The sequence below is a fragment of the Helicoverpa armigera genome, chromosome 1 (assembly GCF_030705265.1).
Source record: "Helicoverpa armigera isolate CAAS_96S chromosome 1, ASM3070526v1, whole genome shotgun sequence".
Lineage (NCBI taxonomy): Eukaryota > Metazoa > Arthropoda > Insecta > Lepidoptera > Noctuidae > Helicoverpa > Helicoverpa armigera.
The window spans coordinates 16,719,643-16,743,181 of NC_087120.1; the positions used below are offsets into that span (position 1 = coordinate 16,719,643).

The 23,539-nt window shown below is 36.5% G+C and overlaps 1 protein-coding gene across 1 annotated transcript in view; it reads right to left on the reverse strand.

Annotated features, from left to right (window-relative positions):
- Positions 1 to 23,539, reverse strand: part of LOC110372475 (otoferlin) — a 117,094-nt gene that overhangs the window by 87,288 nt on the left and 6,267 nt on the right. The window contains exon 2 of the mRNA XM_021329223.3: positions 1,945 to 2,003. Within this exon, the coding sequence (XP_021184898.3) occupies positions 1,945 to 2,003 (59 nt within the window). The remainder of the gene's footprint in view (positions 1 to 1,944; positions 2,004 to 23,539) is intronic.

Genomic DNA, 23,539 nt, shown 5'->3' on the forward strand with positions numbered 1-23,539 from the left:
TACACCTAACTATTAAAACACATAGTTCAGAGATAGATCTGTCGACGATGCCTGTGGATCTGCGGTAAATATAAACGTAAGTTCACACAATTTCGCACTGCAAACTTTTAGTCGGCCGATTTATGTTTGGGCTCATAAATCAGCATGAAGCTAAATGGTATTGCGCACGCCGCACATTACAAAAGTAAGATATTTAGCCGGTATAAGACCGACTGAAAACTTTGATTGGAATCAAGATTTTGTTACAAAAACAATTTTGGAAAAACATTGCGTCAACTGTCGACCAACTGTTTGTTCTGTAATGCACGAGTACTTTAAATGAAATAAAAAAAGAATCGTTAGTTTACACAATTTCCTTAAAAAATAATGTAGTTTTTACGTAAGTGATGCTCTTATCGGCAACAGCATTGTACAGCAGTATTGCACAGCGGAAGTTTTTGAAAATGCATCAAACCGGGGTAAATCCGATTTGCGTGACATCCCAATCGTTTGATGTGATATCAAATTTTATTGGAAATCTGTTAAAACTTAACTACATTTCCAGTGCATTTAAGTGCAGGCAGTTACATAGTCACTGTCAAAGGTTTTATGTAACTGAAATAGAATCAATAGTGAATAGAATGAGAAAGCGCGGCATGCGGGCGATAGACTAGGGGTGTCTGTTGTCCGAACAGAATCAAGCCTCGAGACGGCCGCTGGATGGCCGCTGGATGGCCGCTGGATGACGGCCACAGAGGGTGCGGAAGAATATTATTGGGGAGCCCCTATTCTAAGTGACACTTAGTAAGTGACATTAAGAGATTGTTGGTGAAAACAGGCATATAACCGACTATCGGCTGAGTAAAAAGTTTGTAGTGTAGCTACTCATAGTTTACGCAGTATCCAAGCAATAGCAACCATGATCAAGTCACGTACTGCTGAATGCAACTCGGTACTAAAGTGCACCACTGTGTACTGAGGACCGAGTGCATTCGAGAGCACAATGCAATTCCAGGAAATTACTTCTTGTATTACCTACAGATAGTATGGATTTACACTATTTTCCTATATTATTTCCTGTAGCGAATTAAGTTAAACTAATTTCTAAATTATAGTGAAATGATATGAAACCGTTAGCGAAAAGTAGTTTTGAATAGAAATAATTTAAGTTGCTCCTATTACAAAAAATTTGAACGTTCATTAAAATGCAAGCCCAACAGTTATATTAATAGTTTTATTACAAAAGCAACTGAGTGTACTTATTTAAAATTCAGAAAAGCCCCAATGAAAGCACTTTGTAGCTTTTCTCTTAAACTTTACAGGCTTACAAGCTTTTGCGGAAATGTTGAAAGCTGTTGAGTCAAGCTCTACAGGTGCTCTCTTAAATCCCTTGTAAAAACAGTTTCAAAACTACGTATCTGGGGAAACCATATGTATGTACTTGAAGATGTTTGTCTTCATAAACAACTCAGATCAAAGAAATAAGATAAACAATATAAAAGTATTTTCAATTCCATTCAATTTAATTCAATTCAATATATTTATTTGTGAGCATAGGTTTACAGAAAGGTTTTAAAATTAAACATGTCAGGGCTCTATGTTGTACCAAATGGAATTGGTGTACAAATCATTTTAATCCTATGATTTTGTCCTTTTTATTGTAAAAAATAAGACTTTGGACAGGTTATCATTACATTTAGTTAATTCAATTACGTTTCCAATTATAGTAACCATCTGCTTAGCCTTTACCAATCTATGTTGGGGTCCTGGATGCAGCTGAGTACCTACGTGTTTTAGATGGAGCGACTGCCAATCTGACCTCCTCCAACCAAGTACCTGGGCAATCTGTGGTAAGACTGGTGGCTCCTGACTAACCCTTAGACAAGGATCTCCAACTTTATATAGACACAAGCCTGTTACAATATTGTTGTACGATCTTATACTATTATTATGAAATTGATGTACCTGGTTGACGAAGATGATCTCATCTGCGTGTAGCAGCACGGACGAGTACTTGTTGGATCCTGGAACAAAGACTGTCATTAGTAAATATTCTGAAACATTATTGAGACAATACGGTCTTGAAATCAAGCTCAATGCACGGCAAGAGGAAATACGCAAGCTAAAATATTTTGCGTGTTCTAAGATGTCTGGAATAGATACAAAAAAAATTAATCGAAACGTTTGCTAAACAAAAAAATATCGTTATATATAGCAGCGCGTTTAAGTCCCCATTGTTTATAAACATGTGTAAAAACCGAAAATTTTACAACCTCCTTATTGAAAAGAGTTAACCTTGGGTACTTAATATTAAGCCTTAGGTTTCTGTAGTGCTTTGAAATCTACTCACAATAATATAGGGGACTTTTTTATCGCTTGCAAGCAGAATAATCACTTATACTTCAGGGTAAAAGTTTAGTATAAACTCGGATCACAAATGGGTCATTAAATGAAATTGAATGCACATACGTATAGGGGATGGAGTAAACTAAACGTGAAGTATTTTTTCTTCAGCTGGTTAACGTGTTATATCTATACATCTATATATCTATACATTCCGCTTGAAAACTACTCTAATAACTGTCGTTTTTTGAAAAGAATATCAATGGAATTTCTGGCCGGCTTTTTCCTATGAGACCCATTCTTTAGAACCGTGCAACTAGCTTGAAGTTTCGAAAGAGCTCTCATAGACCTATTTGATTTTTTTAATGACTTAATTGTTCCGTTCTATAAAGGTTACAGCTACTTACATTTATTCATTTCTTAGAATGTTTTGTTGACAATCCTTTAATTCAATTTCAAAAGTCGCGAAAACGAGAGTTAGTGAACTTTTAACAGTAATCTAATGGTTGACTTATAGATGGACAAGTAACAAATATTTTGTTTCACTTGCTTGCTCGCTTGTTTTCTTGTCCACAAACGTATTACAGCAGTCATTTTTTTTTTGTAAATTCACCGCACGTAGGCTCGACGGTGAGATTTGTATGGGTTAGTACGACCAGACGTGAAAATCGCATCACATTTTTTGTCGACACGAATATATCGAATAGCATAGATAGTTCATCGGACATTTTAAACCGACTTAAAAAAGGAGCAGCTTCTCAATTCGTCTGGATGTTTTTTTAAATATAATTTTTTCCACGACTAGTAGAGGTATCTAGTAATGAACATTTGACAATCATGTAAAATAAACTCTTTTGCAAAAAAAGCGGGCACCATCCCATTTAGAGCAGGTGAAAATTTTATCAAATCCGCATAGTTTTTCAAAAATGTTTTGATCTAACAAAAAAGTACATTAATCATTAATTAAAACTGCATTATCATTTTTCTGAAAATCACTTCAAAAACTTTTCAAAACACCGACGAACTTTCTGCTAGCAATTAGCCCAAAACAAGGTTTAACCAATTTCTTAGCAATTGTACAAAATTCAAATTTAGAATACACTCTCACGCATCTTCGGCTAACTCTTATGATGCTAGAAACATACTACAATCATTAAAACCCTTTGAAGTACACGTAAAGTCCTTAAAACTAAGATTTCGCATAGGTGCCCGTTTTTTTTGCAAAAGAGTGCATATTAGATATCTTTAGATCTGACTTATATAATATACTTGGTAAATACTTTCGCAGTTCAAACATTAAATATTGTCTTAAATTGCTTGAATTTGTGTAGCAGCTCAAGTGCCACATTTCTATTGAATAATTTATGAATTAAAATGGATTCCATCGTGGTGTTCGCCCTAATGAAAATACATGTCCTTAACTAGGGGCATAGCGGCTTTGTTTTATAGCTATCTACTATTTTATTATATTTTATTGGTAGTAATAGATATACTTATTCAAAGAACTTAAACGCAATTAGTAGCGTAGTTGGCAGAGTTTATGGCACGGGAGCTCGCCCTGTATAGTCTACTTGAATTTTGAAAAAGGTAGGTAAGTACCTTCATTTATTCTGCCCTATAAGTTTTGATTAAGATACTATCCGTCTTACCACAAAAACTTTTTAACGTCAGTTTATGCCTTGTCTAAAAAAATGACAAATTATGACGTTGACATATGGTTCATTTTGCAGCCAAAATTTTATTAGACAAGTGTAAAACAGGGTTTAAAGTTTTTGTAGTAAGGCCCTGTAGATTTTACATTTCTTTTTATGACATCTGTTTGAGAGGAATGGAAGCAGAAAACAAATTGTTTTGACCCCAAATAACTTGCGAACAGGTACTATAAACCTTAAAAGATATTTTAAAGGTTTTCCTACAAATTAACTTAATGGTTGGCGAAACAGTCCAGCCAGGATTTATAATGGTTGCCTTAGTAATGTCAAAAGGTACGGGACCAGCAAACAACTATTCATCTCCATTAAATATTAAGGTCACTCATAAGGCCCTAGCTAAACTTCAGGCCAACGTCAAGGGAACACAAAATTAAAATTAAAAAACTTGCGCAAATGACTGATGTCATTTTTTTCAACATTGTACCTACAACAACATAGATATTAAATTGTGTTGTTTATAAGTAGGTTAAATTACTTCGTGATTGTTCTTTTTAGCGGGAAAAGTCCATCTTTGTTTTGCAAATGTCATTTTCAGAGAGAGCTTAAATAAAGTTTTGAAATAATGCAATGTCTACAAAGCGAACGCAGTCTTAAGTAAAATGACATAAAGTAAGTTTCCCAAGCGTCTTAGAACAACGGCAAAAAACATCAGTTTTCTTAAAACAAGTGTTTACTTTTTTCACAATCAAAGTAAACAGTTGTTTTAAGAAAAAATGTCGTTTATGTTGTCGGTGATAATGGGCTTCAGATGAATAAAATATTTCGAATCGCACCCCTTTTTATTTTAATTGCCCTACACCAGTACCTCTTCCATAAAATAAAAAATATTGGATAAATGATTGACGCGATTCATCATCCTCCAAGCCTTGTTCCCAACTATCTTGGGGTCGGCTTCCAGTCTAACCGGATTCAGCTGAGTACCAGTTCTTTACAAGAAGCGACTGCCTATCTGACCTCCTCAACCCAGGTTAGATTGGTGTCAGACTTACTGGCTTCTGACTACCCGTAACGACTGTCAAAGTTCAATGACAGCCGGACCTACAGTTTAACGTGCCATCCGAAACACAGTCATTGGTGTCTAAGATATACTTAGAAAGTACATACAAACTTAGAAAAGTTGCATTGGTACTTGCCTGACCTGGAATGGAACCCGCGCCCTCATACTTGAGAGGTTGGTTTTTTACCCACTAGGCCACCACGACTGACTCAAATGATTGACGTTATTATAACATAATATTTAACTGGCTCGTCGCTACTGCTGAGCAACGCCACAAACACTCGTTGGCAACATTCACCAACAATTTCACCGGACCTAATTAATTTGACCAATTTAATTTATGTTCTATAAACTTTTGTTCACCGTTCCTCGCTACTGCAGAAGACAGGTTTCTTTGCATAAGATTATAATAAGTTAATAGCACCCTCCTCTTGGGGATAAATTGACTAATTTACACAGGTAATGTAAGTATAAGATATGTCCTTCATTTTCGTACTCGAAGTGTAATCTTTCGGACACAATGTTATGATAGTGTGCAGAAGTAAAATAAATATTTAATTATTATGTAACGATTATTAATTACTAGCTTCTGCCCGCGACTTCGTACGCGGATCCTGTCCCTTATGCCAGCGACTACGGGTTCAGCAAAATCAAAGATCTGAATCGTCTGATATTGAATTTTAAGGGCCCGTTGACTTGAAAACAACGGAATACGCATAGCCATTAGAGACGTTCCATATATTTAATTTTTGTACTTCAACGGCAAAAGCACAGCAGACTAAACAAAACGCTGAGAACTGAACCGCAATAGACGTGACCATAGGGATAAAAGTAGTGATTCTAATTAGTCCGCATTTGTGGGTGGCAAAATATTACACGTATTATTACGTAAATAAACATTAAATGTTACTGAGATGACAAAGTCGTGATGACTTAGTGGAAGTCGTGGTGGTTTAGTGGGTAGAGAACCAATCTCTCAAGTATGAGCGTGCGTTTTTGATTCCAGGTCTGGCAAGTACCTGCCAATGCAACTTTCTAAGTTCGTATGTACTTTCTACGTATATTTTGGATACCAATGACCGTTATTTGGAGGAGATGTTAAACTGTAGGATCCGGCTGTCATTGAACATTCTTGGCAGTCGTTATGGGTAGTCAGAAGCCAGTAAGTCTGACCAGTTTTACCAAGGGATGTTGGTTTAACCGGGTTGTGGAGGTCAGATAGGCAGTCGCTCCTTCTAAAACACTGGTACTCAGTTGCATCGTGACTGGAAGTCGACCCTAACATAATTGGGACAAAGGCTCTTGAGATAATAACGACAATAATAATGAGATATAAGCACCGCAGGACATCTGAGGCTGATGACGGGGAGTAGCGACCCCGCGGGGCTATATATACTGAGTTCTCCAGGGAGAGTATACTGTCCCCCATCTCCGGCCGGTCGGAGTGAACCATGACGGGGGTAGGTCTCACGCCTCTGGCTTGGCTTGGCGGTCCAGAGTGGAGTCGCTAGAGCAGGGTTAGTAGCCCTGCTCGGAGGATAGGTGCCTCGTGGTAAGTGACCCACAGGGAGCGCGTAATCTGCGTTTAAAATCCGCCGAGGTATCCTCACACTTCAGCCGCTCATGTCCCTGTTGCCCTCTTGTTGCTATTCAGTGACTGATTCCCGGGAGCCCAGTAAGTGAGCTGGCGAGTCTCCACCTGTCATTTTTACATGTATCTAATACATTGTCATCGGCAGGTGCCATAGTTCCTGCCGGGGCTGCGGGTTGTTCGAAAGAGATACCGCGGCCCTGGTACATAAAAGGTCTATGACGGAACACGACGGTTTTTAGTCAGTAAGAGTCTGACACTCCCTCACCGCTGCTAACCCACAGCGGGTTGATTTTTGACGTCGTTAAAAAAAAAAAAAGGTGCCATAGTTCCCATAGTTTCCCCATTCCTAGTCCATTAGCATCCCATCACAATAGCCCCAGTAGTATTCATCCACAGTTAGCAATGGTATAGCACAGAACCGGGGATTGTCTATTTTTTTTAACGACGTCCACCGGGGATTGTTCTTGGGTTCATTTCTATAGTGTATTAAGTGATGCCACGTCTAGGTATGTAAAATTTGTACTAAGCAGTGACTTAACACAAAATTCAAGCGTGTTATATCTTTGTTACTATTCGGATGTGAGAAGAAGAAAAGAAAAAATACGTGTCCATTATTTTAGGGTTATCTTAAAGACGGACTAATTACTTTTTTTGATTCACCATACCTATTTCATAACATTAATTTCTATACATTTCAAGTGTAGTATTGCTCTTGAAATTCCACATCAGGTGTTCCAGATCTTCGATGTTTATACGTCAATAGAGAGTGCTTATCAGATTGAACAATTTTTGCTAAAACGTCATACCTCTATATGCTATAGTCTAGCTGGGCTCCTGGAGTTCCACATCAGGTGTTTTAGATCTTCAATTTGTTTAAGTTAATAGAAAGTGCTTATCAAATTGAACAACTTTTGCTAAAACGTCATACCTGTATATGGTACAGAGAAGCTGGGCTCTTGGGGTTCCACATCAGGTGTTCCAGATCTTAAAATTTATTATCTCAGCTAAAAATGCTCATCACATGAAACAATTTTTGCCACGGCACCATTTTTGTATCTCTTATAGTTTTGTTGGTCTGTTGGTGTTCTGCATCAGGTCTTCAAGTTTCGAAGATAAATTATAGCCTATATATTGACCAGGCTTAATACTGATACAACAAAGAAAAAATCATTGTAATCCGTTGAGTAGTTCGGAAGATTAGCGTGTACAAACAAACAGACATACAGACATACAGACAAACAGACAGATTTTTTTTTTTGGATTTGTGCTCTATTACTGTTTCTAAACCCCACCCAATTATTATTTTTTTAATATATTCAATGTACAGACACAGTTTTTTTACAGATTTATTATATGTAATAGATATAGATAATAGATAATAGATTTAATTATCGATCTCAGTGGCGTGCACTTGGAGAGGCCTATGTCTAGCAGTGGACTGCGATAGGCTGATGATGATGATGATAAAATAACGATTCCTTTGTCTTAGTGACAAAGAGACATGGGGAAATGCAATCAGCGGTTGTATCTTCAATTAGAAACATCGGTGTTTTATTCCCGAAGTCCAAAAACAGGATAATTTATTGATCAGCGGTAAGTAGGTTTTTCTTCATAATAGGTACGTGCGTATCAGAAATAGCCTGACTAAGACAATAGACTCGGCTTCACTCTGTCCATTCAATACGGCCACGTGCCTTACGTACGTGATGCACCCTCATTATTGTAGACAATTAATGCTAATTATGTTGTTAACCACACGAATACAATATTCTGAAGCCTAGTAATTGTGTTAATTTAGGCTAAAACCTATTGGCTACGAGGTGCTAAGTGTACCTTAGTTACAGCCTATTTGTCGTCCCACTGCTGGGCACAGGCCTCCTCTCACACGGAGAAGGATTGAGCATTAATCTACTTGCTAAGTGTACCTAAGTATCATTTTATTTGGGTCACACACACATATCATGGGTTATAGATGTCGGCTTCCAGTCTTACTGGTTGCAGCTGACTATTACTGATTATCTAAACTCTTCAACCCAGTTTCACGGGCAAGCAAATACCACTGGGTGACAGTCAAACTTTCTGGCTTCTGATCACCTGCACCGACTACAAAAGACGTGACGAGACCGTGGGTGCAGCGTGAGGGAGTGTCAGGCTTTAGCTGACTAAAACCTGTCATGTTCCTTCTTAAGTTCTTTATGTACCAGGGCCGCGATAACTCTTTCGAACAATCCCGCAGCCCCTGATGGCAAGGCTTAAAAATGTAAATACTCGTAAAATATAATATTCCTGTAATTTACACGCATCCTTCATTAGTAGGATAATACCTCTAGGCAGCGGCGCAGATTGAATTTAAATTAAGCGTTAATAAATTAATTGCTTGCGGCCGCTGGGAGCTAATGACATCAAACTCCTCGGCTGCGATTCATTATTGTGGTTCTGCATATAACTTCATGAATCATGTAATACTTTCTTATATATAGGTCATACTAGCTCGAAGGATTTCTGCAGATTTTTATTTCTTCGTACCGAATTACGCTTCATTCTTTTCAGAGAAATGAAACGCGGGATATAGGCTCACTTATTTTATTCTCTTTACAGGTTAAATATGCTGAAAATAAATATGAGTATTTCGTCAAAAGAGAAGCGTAAATACTATTAATTTCGTTCAAAAGAGCAGGTTAAATATTTATTTCTCTCAAAGTCGATATTTAAAGCTCTTTTTAAATTGGTATAAAATTGATAGCACCGTTTCCTGTAATATGTTGTTATCCCCGGGTTTTCATGAGATCATGTGTTAAATACGTTAAGGTTACCTTTTCTTATTTAAATATACCTAGTTAAAAAATTGAAACAACTTCAAGCAATCGACTAAAAAGAATCAAACAGGTCCTTTATTATTTTTGTGTCTCTTGCTAGTCTATCTAGTTATCTAAGTCGGTTCAGTAGTATTGGCGTGAAAGCGCGACATAAAGTTACTTTTACGTATCTAATTAATATTAGTACCAACGGATTACATCTTTGACCTTTTCGCTAATTACAAGAACAAGTCATATAACGAGATAAGTCTGCTCAACACGTTTTATTCGTAAAATAAATAATATATTTTCGATGTATCATGGCATTGTATGAAAATTATGTGATATTTCTTAGAGATATATCTAACTGATTGGGTTGCCCGGGTAACTGGGTTGAGGGGGTCAGATAGGCAGTCGCTCCTTGTAAAGCACTGGTACTCAGCTACATCCGGTTAGACTAGAAGCCGACCCCAACATAGTTGGGAAACAACTGATAGGAGACAGGTATCCATTTTATAGATAGAAATACTCACATTAAAAAGGGACCAACAGAACTACTGCCCGTACCTGGATAAGATAGGTATAGCCTATGTTACTCGGGAAAAGTGTAGCTGTCCAACGGAGAAAGTATTTTTCAAATCGGTTCAGCAGTTTCGGGGCCTTTAGGGTGCAAACAAACAAAATAATGTTTCCTCATAGACAACGTACAATATAAGAAACACTTGCAGAAGTAATTTTAAGAAAGCAACAATAAAAATATTACTTCAATACATAAATGCCTCAGTTTTAAAAATACTGTTACATAAAAGTTTTACTAGGTGGCCAGCGAAAATATTTTCCCCTCCATTAAATAGAAACTACCGCAGAGATGGTAATTAGTTATTCTTGTTATAAAAAGTGACGTTAAACAGTTTTTCCATTTCACCGAGTTATTCATAATTAAGTTCTGTAACTGACCCGGATTCATTATTCCCAGGTGCACGAGGATAAATTATGTTTATGAGGTATTCGAAGCACAATAATTAGGTATCTATCCCTACTAATATTATAAATGAGAAAGTAACTCTATCTGTCTGTCTGTTACGCTTTCACGTCTAAACCACTGAACTGATTTTAATAAAATTTGGTACAGAGATAGAGTTGACCTTGAGAAAGAACATAGGATAGTTTTTATCTCGGACTTTTGAAGAATTATCTTGGAAAACCGAACTGTATGCGTTCGAAGCCGCGGGCGGAAGCTAGTATAGTTATAAAAACTAAAATTCCATGGTCTGTTCGATCGATCATTCGTGATTAACTCAGAAAAGCCTGAACATGTTTCATGCAGTTTACACAAATTCAGTCATTAGGAGGTTTCCGACATATAAATTATACCCGCTTTAATATAAGCTACAATACAATTTAGTTTGTCGTTACATTGTATTACCGAACTCGTTTACCTAATTACGTACTTGAAACTTCGTAAACTTGTTGTTTAGAGAATTAATACGATAACATTGTAACAAAAACAATCACTGAAGTATTAACTTAGTTTTAAGTATTTTCATAAAATATTTTATAGGTATAAGAGAGCGTAACTTCAAATTCTATATTGTACCTACTTTATATCTTATATCTTTGTATGATACCTTGCTTATTTGTACAGTGGTTTTAAAGGGCTAATTGGATTATTACCGTCTTACCACAAAAACTTTTTAACGTAAGTTTAACACTTGTCTAAAAAAATGTCAAATTATGACGTTGACATATGGTTCATTTTGGAGCCATATTTTTTTTAGACAAGTGTAAAACAGTGTTTAAAGTTTTCGTAGTAAGGCCATTATTATTTAGAATAGGTATCTTATATTTCTGCTAGTCTTGAATGATAGTTAATATTATCTTCATGTGTAAGGCGACTCTCAGGATATAAGAACACGTCGCGCCACAATTCCATAATATATCTATACTTCTACATCTATACAAATATTATAAAGAAGAAAACTTTGTTTGTTTGGTTGTAATGGATAAACTCAAAAACTACGGGACCGATTTTAAATATTCTTTCACCATTAGAAAGCTATATTATCTGTCAGTAACATAGGCTATATTTTATCCCGGTGCGTGCATTAGCACCCACGGGACGCGGGTGAAACCGCGGGAAAACGGCTAGTCTCACATATAGCAACAGATTGATCTCATCTTAGAGAGTCTTTGAAAATATACAAACAGCAAAACAAAATAAGCGAGTGCATATGTTACAAAAACTAGATTTATTGATACCAACCTTGAGAAACACTCGAGTATTCTCCTCGAGAAAATATTGCTCGTATCGAATGCTACTTTCAATCGTATATTACTAGTTTTCTCTTTCGAATTGGTATTTCTGTTCAATGTATTTTTATTGAAAAATTGTCCGTGTGTAATACGACCGACACAAATAAATAGAACTTGCTATTTTATGAGGACTTATTTTGATTTTAGGTATAACTGAGTTCTCCTAGCCGATTATCGGCCACGAGCGGCTGTTCTCACACAAGGAGAGCATAGCATATTATAGTGCACAAGCATTTGCGCAGGTGCACAGGTGCACCTATTCCTCCACTCTCATAGACCGGATAAAAAAGTATCTATTCGCACATTTTAGGACAGAAAAACGTTGTTTTTCAATGAATGGAATTGAAAATTGTGTGGGTTTCGGCAGACATATTTTTTTTATGTTATTGACGCTACCGAGCCTACTCTTAGTGAATTCATTTATATACCTATCATATGTACTCGTACATTTATCTACAAAATAGATATGTAAACAAGACAAAATGAGCGAAAACCTTTTTCACGATTAACCCACATAAAAAGAGTTTTCAGGTTTTAATTTTGCACGAAGTTTTCCTATTACCTTTTACCTAAAAACCTTAAGGGTCAATTCCCACTGAAAGAGCAGCGGCCGGCAGCGGCCGGCAGCGGCTGTAATTGCAAGGGATTGAGCGCGAGCGCGGCGGGCCGCGCGGCTCCGCGCAGCGCCGCACCGCGCCGCGCTCTTACATTTTCCGTGCTCTTACGGCCGCTGCCGGCCGCTGCTCTTTCAGTGGGAATTGACCCTAAAAGGTATATTAGATTACCTACCAAGAAAAATATTATTATAAAATCTAAATTGGTCGCTAACAATTTGACCGGTATTAGTAATTTCGAGAATAAACGTTTTACTGTCCTTCAAAAATCTTACAATCTAATGCTCATTTTCACCAACAATCTCTTAACGTGTCTCTAACTAAGTGTCACTTAGAATAAGGGCTCCCACAATAATAAATGTTATAAGGGACACTTAAAATACTTATGGTAAAACCGAATATCGTATTAAGTGTTCCCTAAACGCTTAGGGGATCCCTAAATTTAGGTATTTGTTGGTGAAAATGGGCATAAGAGAGCTGTTGCCTAAGTTCGCAAGTTTTTCTATTTCTATATTGTATGTACTGTCGTTTGTTTATGTCCATTTTGTCATTTATAAGGGCACGGCTGTTTCTTCAAAGGAATGGCGCAATAAATAATTTAGTTACCCTACTAAAGATAAAATGTGGACGCGTTTATCAGCTATAATAATATTAATTGTGCTCAGGAGTTGGTATTAAAGTAAAAGATGTTTTAAGGACATTTAGCTCGCATGATTCTCTAGGTAAATAAATGAGCTTTCGCCCGCGATTTCTGATTCCCTTAGCCGGAAGGTGATAAAATCTATCCTATGGCCTTCTCCCGGGTCTGATCTACCTAGCCTTCAATTTTCAGCTTAGATAGTTCAGCCATTCTTCAGTTATAAGCAGTGTAATTAACACGACTTTCGATTATACATATGGATTAATAAAATATCGTTTATGACGTGGCTTGATGTTCACACTGATATTACTTGCTCCTCAATCTATATTTTCCATCAGTTTTTAATAAATTACATTTATCACGCTCAAAGTTTTTAAGCTTATTTAGTGGAAACTGCGGCGAAATTTTAATTTAATGGAAATTCGATCGGCGCTGCGATGAAGTTGTTTTATTGGATATCTTATGATTCAAGTAGGTATTTTTAATTACATTTTTTATTGTATTACTAGCTTCTGCCAGCGGTTTCACCCGCATCCCGTAGGAACCTCTGCGTGAACCCGGATAAAAAGTAGCCTATAGCCTTCCTCGATAAATGGGCTATCTAACACTGAAAGAATTTTTCAAATCGGACCAGTAGTTTCGGAGATTAGCGCGTTCAAACAAACAAACTCTTCAGCTTTATAATATTAGTATAGTATAGATGAACCAGCAGGTTTACCCGCGGTTTCATCTGCGTCCCACATCTAAACCTGTACCGATATAAAATAAACCCTGTATACATGGAAATAGTGTAGCTTACCAACAATGTCAGAATTTTGCGAACCTGTGCAGTAGTTTAGTAGCTTTTAGGGTACAAACAAACAAAAAATGTAGCCTTCTTATTATATTACCGTAGATAGATGAACTGAGCACAGTTGTAATTGCTTTATTTAATGACTAATATACAATTCTTTAACTCTCATCTAAACAGGGAAATAAAAATGATAGATACACCGTTTCGGTACAAGTAAAGCTTGAAATAATACAAGACAAGATAAACAAAGCAATAGGCCTGATAACTTGAACTTGGCAGAATTACGACTTGATACTTAATTAAAAGTTTAAATCCCCGCTCGAGTATCTCGGGCGCGGGTCGATGTGGCTACAGGTAAGCCTATTTATTTATAAACCACTGAATTCGTAACACAATTACTTATGTAAACACATGTATAGAACGTCAAAGGTATGTTTACTAATCTACATAAACAAAGCGATTTTTTTATGTTTGTTCGTTTTAAAAGCTCCGAAAATAAAGAACCGATTTAAAAAATTCTTTCACTATTGTAAAGCTGCGTTATTCGCGAGTAATATAGGCTATATTTTATCCCGATAAGAGCAGTAGTTCCCATGGTACGCGGGTGAAACTGCGGGAAAACGGCTAATATACGTTATATGAGTATCGTTCTAACTGTTGCGCTTGGGACAAGTGATTGCACAGCATCTGAATCGATTGTAATTAATAAATTGGTTTTAGATCCATCATTTTAGGGCCTAAAACCAGCTTAAATATTCCCCTTTCGAACAATACGGATGTTATTTAAAATCACATCGTGTAACAAAGCTAATGACCAAAGGGTTATAAAAGCAAACTTATTTGACACAGCCTGAAATCTAATCAGTCTTCAGTGGTGTAATTACAGTCTGAAAGTTTCTGAATACTAAATTACCTTATCTATAACCGAATTATCACTTGTGAATGAATAAATAAGGAGAAAACAAATCATATCTACTAATGTTATAAGAGGAAAAAAATATTTTTAATTTAGTTAGTTTGTAATGGATAAACTCAAAAACAAAAGGACTGATCTTAAAAATCCTTTCACCATTACAAAGCTATATTATCTGCGAGTAAAATAGGCTATATTTTATCCCGTTACGAGCCGTAGTTCCCAAGAGACACAGGTGAAACGATGGGAAAACGGCTTGTAGTTAATAAGTATATTGAAAATATCTAATTTTAAACAGGTAAATATTTTGATGGGTTTGTAGAATATTAAATTGAAAATCCTCATTACTCCAACTCTGTTCATGTTTTAAGGAAACTTTTAAGAGAAATAATAAAACGGACTCAAAAGGTCTGAAAAGAGAATTTATTTACTTTCCTTAGAAACAATGAAGGTCAGACCCCAATGGATTTCCTTGGATAGTTACCTCGTCGAGGGCTTTCAAATGTTTTTTTAATCCTTTTTCTTATTATAACTTTCGGTACTTGTTCTTTGAGGTACATCCGGGGTGGATTTTCTCTAGTTTTATAAAAAGGACATTTTTGTTTTTTTTTCTTTACATTTCATTTTAATAATAATAATTTCAATGTTTGCATTGCATCCATTATTTTCATTATTGGTCTCCTAACGAATATTTACTGTAGATATCTAGAAAGCTGTTCAGCAGTATGTGTGTATCTAGTAAAACTAATTTACTGAATCATTTGTATATCATAAAAAGATAAATATAAAAACGACTATGTATCTTTAAAAATATAACTCCTGGTTGATTTTCAAACTAAATTAATTCACATATTTCATTGCCCACAAGTCTAGTTACCTTCTAAGATAGCATCTTTCCCTCGGAGATAAACTCCAATTAATTATACCTAATTCAACAACCATAATTTCAAAAAATTAATATCATTAAATTCACAACAAATGTCTACTTTATCATACCACTACCCCTACTCAAATATCTACGTGCTCAGAGACCAAAGGCCCTAGTTGTTAACATCGTCCCGGAACACGACAGTAAACAGAGAGGATACAAGCATTTCCTGCGGTCTGTCCCGGCCTGACCCGGGTAATTATACTGCAATTCGAACCGGCTCCATTGAACGTGTCAAAACAAATATCAACAATTGCCCAGTGTTTGGAGCAAAATCATTGTTTACTGGTAAACTATAGTGAATGGATATTTATTGGTATCTTGGAAGCTTATAAACGTAATACCAAGTTCCCCTATTGTGAGGCTTGTCTGTCGTATGTAGGTACATATATTTTTTATCTTTTGTGTCACTCATTTCAAACTGCAAGCCAGACCACTTGTCTTGCTAGGAGGTATCGCTTTACCCGGCCAGCGAATATTATAAGTAGGTATGTATCAAGGTTCATATATAAGATTTTCATGAAACTAGTCGCTGTAAAAAACCGAAAAGTGAAGCGACAGACTTTTTAACCCCCGACGCAAAAACGACGGGGTGTTATAAGTTTGACGTGTCTGTGTGTGTGTGTGTGTGTGTATGTGGCATCGTAGCTCCCAAACGGATGATCCGATTGTAATGCGGTTTTTTTTGTTTAAAAGGTATGTCAGTCGGGAGTGTTCTTAGCTATGTTTGGTGGAAATCGGTTCAGGTCTTCAAGGTCATCAGCTCGTTTGCTAGATGTGATAGGAATGTTACACGCTCAGTTTACTTGCAAGTATATGTGGGATCTGAAATTTGAAACACTAATGTCTTCTGGAACCACTGAGCTGGTCTGCTGTTAGGGCACGAAGGTAGGAGACGTAACCCTGAACTGCCTTTTAGTAAACCCATCGAGTTTGGGCTCGTTGAATTTGTCTTGACGAGTTCTCTTCATGTTTCTGATTGGCGAGAACCTGATGCTGGAAATGAGATGTGGCGGATGAAACCCTGGAATGCCGGAATGAAACGGATAAACCGATTTACATTTTTGCTGAAAATCTAGAATGTCCAAAGGTTAATCTTTATTGTTTCTCAATCTGTGCAATTCTCCCAGAGCCAGTTTGTCACGAGGATTGTTAAACAGCTTCCTTTGGCCGAGATCGCATATAGCGACCCCATCTTAAGATAAAATAAATTAAATGAAAGAAGGAAAAATTAAGGAGCTCCTTTAAAAAGCATGAAATAAAATTAAATTATAAATTTTAAAAAACCCCCCGACCCAAAAAAAGTACGCAATAATTATGACAAAAGGTTAAAAACGCTAAACCCTATAAAAAGCAAAAAATAACTTTTAACACTACGTAAACTAAATTTTGACGTGTCGGGGGACCGCTTTTTACCTTCATAAATACTTACATAAATCTAATGATACAGACCTACCTAATTACAACATTCGTTTAAAAAAAACACGTATCTAAAGTAATAAATTAGAGCGGTCCCCCGACACGAAAAATTTAGTTTACGTAGTGTTAAAAGTTATTTTTTGCTTTTTATAGGGTTTAGCGTTTTTAACCTTTTGTCATAATTATTGCGTACTTTTTTTGGGTCGGGGGGTTTTTTCTACTAAAGTAATTATTGCGTTTTCCTACGAGTAAATACTTACACATACAAACAGCATTTATGCAAAACTGTTGACTGACCAAACAGTGGGCTTAAAATCTAATTCAGTACAGCTTTAATACAAATATTTAACTGAAGCTTTTTACTATTACAAATGGAAGTTAGTATTAGTAAGTTACTGCTGTTTATTATTTAGTAAATGGTGGTATTTTCGTAATATTTCGTTAAGGTTCTTACGCCTGTTGCTTCAAGGCTGCCGTGCTCGAGGCGGTTAAGGCTTTTTCACGACAATGTTTTGCATTATAATTGTAACTACGTTTTGTTGTACGATAGTGCCTGAGATTTTATGTTTCTTGTGTAATTTTTAGTTTTTTTTTTGCTGTTTTTTTACTAAAAAAGCAAGTTGTTATCTACTTTCGGCTGCCCGTTTCACAGGTTATCAAAAATAGACTCATTTGTGAGTAAGTATAACCAATTTCTGCGCTATAGGTTTACACAATATATTTAATCAGTCTCTTCTACACAGTTCTGAATCTGATTCTCCCTACAAGAATACAGATTATCTCCATTAACTAAGTTACATCCTAATCTACCAAAGATACACCTTGATAATACATCACATTATTTGATTCCAAAGTGACAAAACATAACTTCTTCGAAAAGTTTAATCTTTGTGTAACTAACGTGCAATATTGAAGCGGTATGAAACAAGTAAGTGTCGCGGGAATAGTTCAAGTTAATGTAACCGTCAAATAAACACGCCGCTTAATCAATATTGTGGTTAAGGCTGCGCACACATTATTAAGTCGTAGATTGCTTAAGGATATACTACATTTACTTAGGTATAACACCATGTTCTTAGGATCTAAGTAAGACTTTAAACATAGGTAAGTCACTGATATAAAACATCCCTACTAATATTATAAATGCGAAAGTAACTCTATCTGTCTATTACGCTTTCAAGTCTAAACCACTGAATTGTACCACCCACCACTACCTCTATCTCTGGTATCTCTGGTACAGAGATAGAGTTGACCTTGAGAATGAACATAGGATAGTTTTTATCCCGGACTTTTGAAGAATTAATTTGGAAACGCTATATAACCGAACTCTACGTGGGCAAAGCCGCGGGCGGAAGCTAGTAACAAATAAATAGTAATAAACACGCTCATAAAGTGTTGGTAATTAGAGGTACACGAATAAAGCCAAATACTTAAAGAAACAAAACAACATCACTATCAAATCTTTCGTGAAAGTATAAGTAGTGCTTTGTTAGAACTGTAAGATTTCAGTGAGTACATTCTTGGCGCGTTTAAGCTATACCAGTAAATGCTCATTCTATCTTCTATACTAATATTATAAAACTAAAGAGTTTGTTTTTAGTCCAATTTGAAAAATTGTTTTAGTGTTAGATAGCCCATTTATCGAGGAAGGCTAAAGGCTCCTTTTAATTGGGGTTCGTGCAGAGGTTCCCACGGGATGCGGGTGAAACCGCTGGCAGGAGCTAATCACCTATATATTTTAATATCTGAACAAAACCGGCGTCTTATTACATTAAAATAATTTGACGAGAAAGCAATACTGTAAAAGCACGCTCGCATCTACCTCAAGTTGTATGTTCGTTTGTTCACACCGTAAGCCTCAGCTTAAAGTTCTTGGTAGTTCATCAGCACTACCTTTATGGGCCATTTTACACTGTCACAGTTTAATCCTTCACATACAAACCACCTTTGTTTCAAAAGGATAAGCCTGAGTACTCGTTGAAGGAGACATGAGAACTGGCTGACCCCTCACGTGAGAACTGGCCAAACCCTCGCGTGACAGACGGTCTTTGGTCCAAGATATTGTATTGTTTCAAGTGCAATTCAAACGTTTCATGTGCTTCAGGGCACTTTGATCGTACAACGAGCTAGAGGGATAGCAGATAATATGAAAAGTATTTATTTTAATACATTTTACATGTTTAAGAAGCAGTTTCAGTGTACTTATAGATATACTTAGTGAGTTCTATCTAATTAAAATGATGAATGCCGAAAAAAGTCTACTGTTGCTATATATAATAGATTAATTTTATTCATCAAACATAACACTTTTTTTTATATAAATAAGGCTATTTTTCCAGTCTTCGAACTTTGAAATACATTATCTGTTCTAGAAATGTTTAACTTTGTCGATTGCAGCAAAGAGACCAATTGTGTGCACTTAGAGGGGAAATGAGTGCTTTGCAATAAAATTAATTGCTCTTTCAGTGGAGCCCGTTGGGAACATGGTACCGCCACGTGCTTCACGACGATTATGAAACACTATTAATAAATAGTAAATAACCTACAGACGTCACATGAGAAGTTTTTTTTTTGAAGAATGGAGCCAAGCCAGGTTTGCAGGTGAGCTTGCCTGACAGGACATAATTTTTAGGGTTCCGTACCCAAAGGGTAAAACGGGACCCTATTGTTTTCGCTCCTCTGTCCGTCCGTCTGTCCGTCTGTCATAAGGCTGTATCTCATGATAGTTAGAGAGCTGAAATTTTCACAGCTGATGTATTTTTGTTGCCGCTATAACAACAAATACTGAAAACTAGAATTAAATAAATATTTTGGGGGGCTCCCATATAGCAAACGTGATTTTTTTGTCCGTTTCATAAATAATGGTATGGAACCCTTCGTGTGCGAGCCGGTTTTTAAGAATATAAGAGCTCTAATTTGTTGAGTACTATGAAAAACCGATTTGGATCGAAGCAGCAGTAGCATGTTCAGTCGCTGTCAGGTATCTGACATCTGATATCGATGCATGCTGGGGCATGTGCAGTTGGCAGTTGCAGTCGGCAGCACGAATTCAAAACGTACTTTCAATGTTACCGGAAACTATGTAGGTAATATACTCATTTTAAATCTGAAAATTTTATTGGTATGTTTGCTTGAAAGCACTTATCTCAGAATCTTCACCGATCTGAATAAGTCTTTGAGTGTTAAATGGTCCATTTATCAAATAGCGCTTTATGCTACTTTTACCCGGGTCCGTAAAGTAGTTCCCTAAGGTTCCAGGTGGAAGCTTGTCAGTATATTATTCAAATAATATATCAAAGTCCGGTGAAAGGTCACATAAGGTGTAACCAAAAATCTTGAATGTAATGTACCTACGTACCTGAACAATTTTCGACAATAGTCTGTCCAGCCATTCAGTCGCACTCACAATAGACACGTTATAACCGATATTTTTAGTAACTAAGCTCCTACAGATTTTAAATAAGCTTCTTATATGAATTTCAGTATTTTATTTGTGAAATCTCATTCAAAAAACAACACAACAATGACTGTCTGCTGGCGCTTTCAAGAATGATATTTTACTCACAAAATAAAACTCAGCGAGATTATTATATACTTGAAAAGATGGTGCACATAAAACGCGATAAATAACAGTTATTTATGAAAGTGAGGCAGGTTATATCAAATATGTCCGAAGCTTAACGATGCTTGGCAACTGCGTAGGTACTCTTATACCCATTTAGCACGCGCGGCGAAGAGGGGTTAAACATGATTTTATGTAGCAAACACTATGAAACGTATTTATCGCGTGAAACACCGACTTGATATAAAGTAATGCGATTAAAGTAGTCAATGGACGAGTATTCCACTAGTTTTCATAGATTTTTCGTGATGGTAACTTACAGCAATAACATTGTAAACATACAATATATACTTTTGTCAAAACGAAATGAAAATGTTATCTTCATTATTATAAAACACAAAAGATAAAGAAACTTTCGGGTTCGATATTGAACTTAAAATCGAACCTGACCTACCCTAATACGAAAATAGTTTACCAACTACCATTTTATTGAACAGTCCTGGACAAAATACTCATTATTTACGATGAACACCATTTAACTATAGATATCGATAACAGAACTATTTCAGTTGTCAAATCGCTGATTCGACCAATGTGCGGCAATTTCACAACTAGTCACAGTTTAATTCATCATCATCGACCTTTTTAGGATTCCGTACCTACCCTAAGGGTAAAACGGGACCCTATTGTTTTCGCTCCTCTGTCCGTCCGTCCGTCCGTCCGTCCGTTTGTCACGAGGCTGTATCTCATGAACCGTGATAGTGAAATCACAGATGATGCATTTCTGTTGCCACTATAACAATAAATACTGAAAACTAGAATAAAATAAATATTTGGGGGCGCTCCCATACAACAAACGTGATTTTCTTGCTCATTTTCTAAATAATAGTACGCAACCCTTCATGCGCGTTTCCGACTCGGACTTGGCCGGTTTTTTTATCGTCCCACTGCTGAACACAGCCCTCTTCTCACATGGAGAAATTTAAGCGGATTCGGATTAAGCGGTAATCACCACTTTATAGTCCAGGTGATTTCAGACTTTATAGTCCAGCGAGATGTTTTCCTTCACCTTTAATCAGTCATTGGTGTAAAAGATATACTTAGACAGTTCATACAAACTTAGACTGCATTGGTACTTGCCAAACCTGGAATCGAGATCAAACTCATACTTCAGAAGTTATGGTTTAGTTATCGTTATTGTTAAACTAGCCTCCGCCTGCGATTTTATTCGCGTCCCGGGATAACTGCTTTCCGTAGGCGGACGATACCAAAAACTATCCTATGTCTTTGTCCCGGGTCTAAGTTACTCCCCTCTGATTTTCAGCTTAATCGGTCCAGCCGTTCACGCGCGACCGAGGGATATGGGGATTTATTTTTATATATTATAAATATAATAGATAATAAACTAGCTTCCGCCCGCGGCTTTGCCCGCGTAGAGTTTGGTTATATCGCGTTTTCAAAAGTCCAGGATAAAAACTATCCTCTCCTTCTTTCTCAAGGTCAACTCTATCTCTGTACTAAATTTTATTAAGATCAGTTCAGTGGTTTAGACTTGAAAGCGTAAAAGACAGACAGACAGTTACTTTCGCATTTATAATATTAGTAGGGATAGATAGTGCAACACCCCTAGTGTTGGTCAAAAATGAAAGTTAAAAAACACGTTGACTTGCTTTTATTTTATTTAAGCCATTTTTGCAGAGGCGGTCAGAGGTAATTTGTTATGAATAAATTATATTACCGTAACGAGACGGCGAGAGTATTACGGCCCAGGGTATTATGTATAGACACACGAACATTACATTATATATTATAATAAAACCGAGCATATATTTACGGCGGCGTTGGAGGAGAAATTGAGAAGGTAGATTATATACCTAGTAGTATGTGGTTGAGTGTTTGAATGTCAATCTGATTGCTATTCGTTTTTTTATTACATGGGCAGTTAAAATAATTTATAACTTGAGCCTATTTAAAAATTACTAGAAATTTTCCCGAGGTTTGACTCGCGTCGTACCTCCCCTGGGAACTGCTGCCCGTAACAGGATAAAATATAGCCTGTATTCTAGGGAAAAATGTAGCTTTCCAAGAGATAAATATTTTTTCAGATCGGTTCAGTAGTTTCGGCGCCTTTAACAAACAGACAAAAAAATATTTATTCTCTAATGTTCTCTTCTCTTGTGTTACATTACGGTACATTTTATTTTATTTTCAATTTAAAAGACTAATTGCCTATCACTTGCTAAAAATACCTAAGTCTATCCTATTATCCAGCAACTATCCAACTCGGAGACGCAGTTTATAATTCAAATGGAAAGTTAAGAACCGGACTGTCAAACTGAAATCTATCGTCGCGTCTATCTGCGGGCTAACTGGCTCGTTCTATCTTCGTTTTAAGTTTTAAGTGTGAAACCTAAGATATTTTGCTTTTATTTTATAACTAGCTTCCGCTTAGAGTTCGGTTATATCGCGTTTCCAAGAGAATTCTTCAAAAGTCCGGGATAAAAACTATCCTATGTTCTTTCTCAAGGTCAACTCTATCTCTGTACCAAATTTTATTAAAATCAGTTCAGTGGTTTAGATGTGAAAGCGTAACAGAAAGACAGACAACTTTCGCGTTTATAATATTAGTAGGGATAGAACAAATTAACAAATCTATTCCATTATATAAAGGCAAGGAAAGAAGATGTAATAGTACGATTTTAAAACACTTAAAACATACATATACTGCATTATAATAAATATAGGTACATACATATAATATTGGCCTACAGTGGCCTAGTCGAAAAAGTCCTACTCACAATAGGCATGTGGGTAAAGAACCATCTCAAGTATGAGTGGGTTCGATTCCACGTCCAAGTAACAATGCAACTCTGTAAGTTTGTATGTATTTGGACACAAATGACTGTGTTTCGAAGGGCACGTTAAACTGTAAGGCCC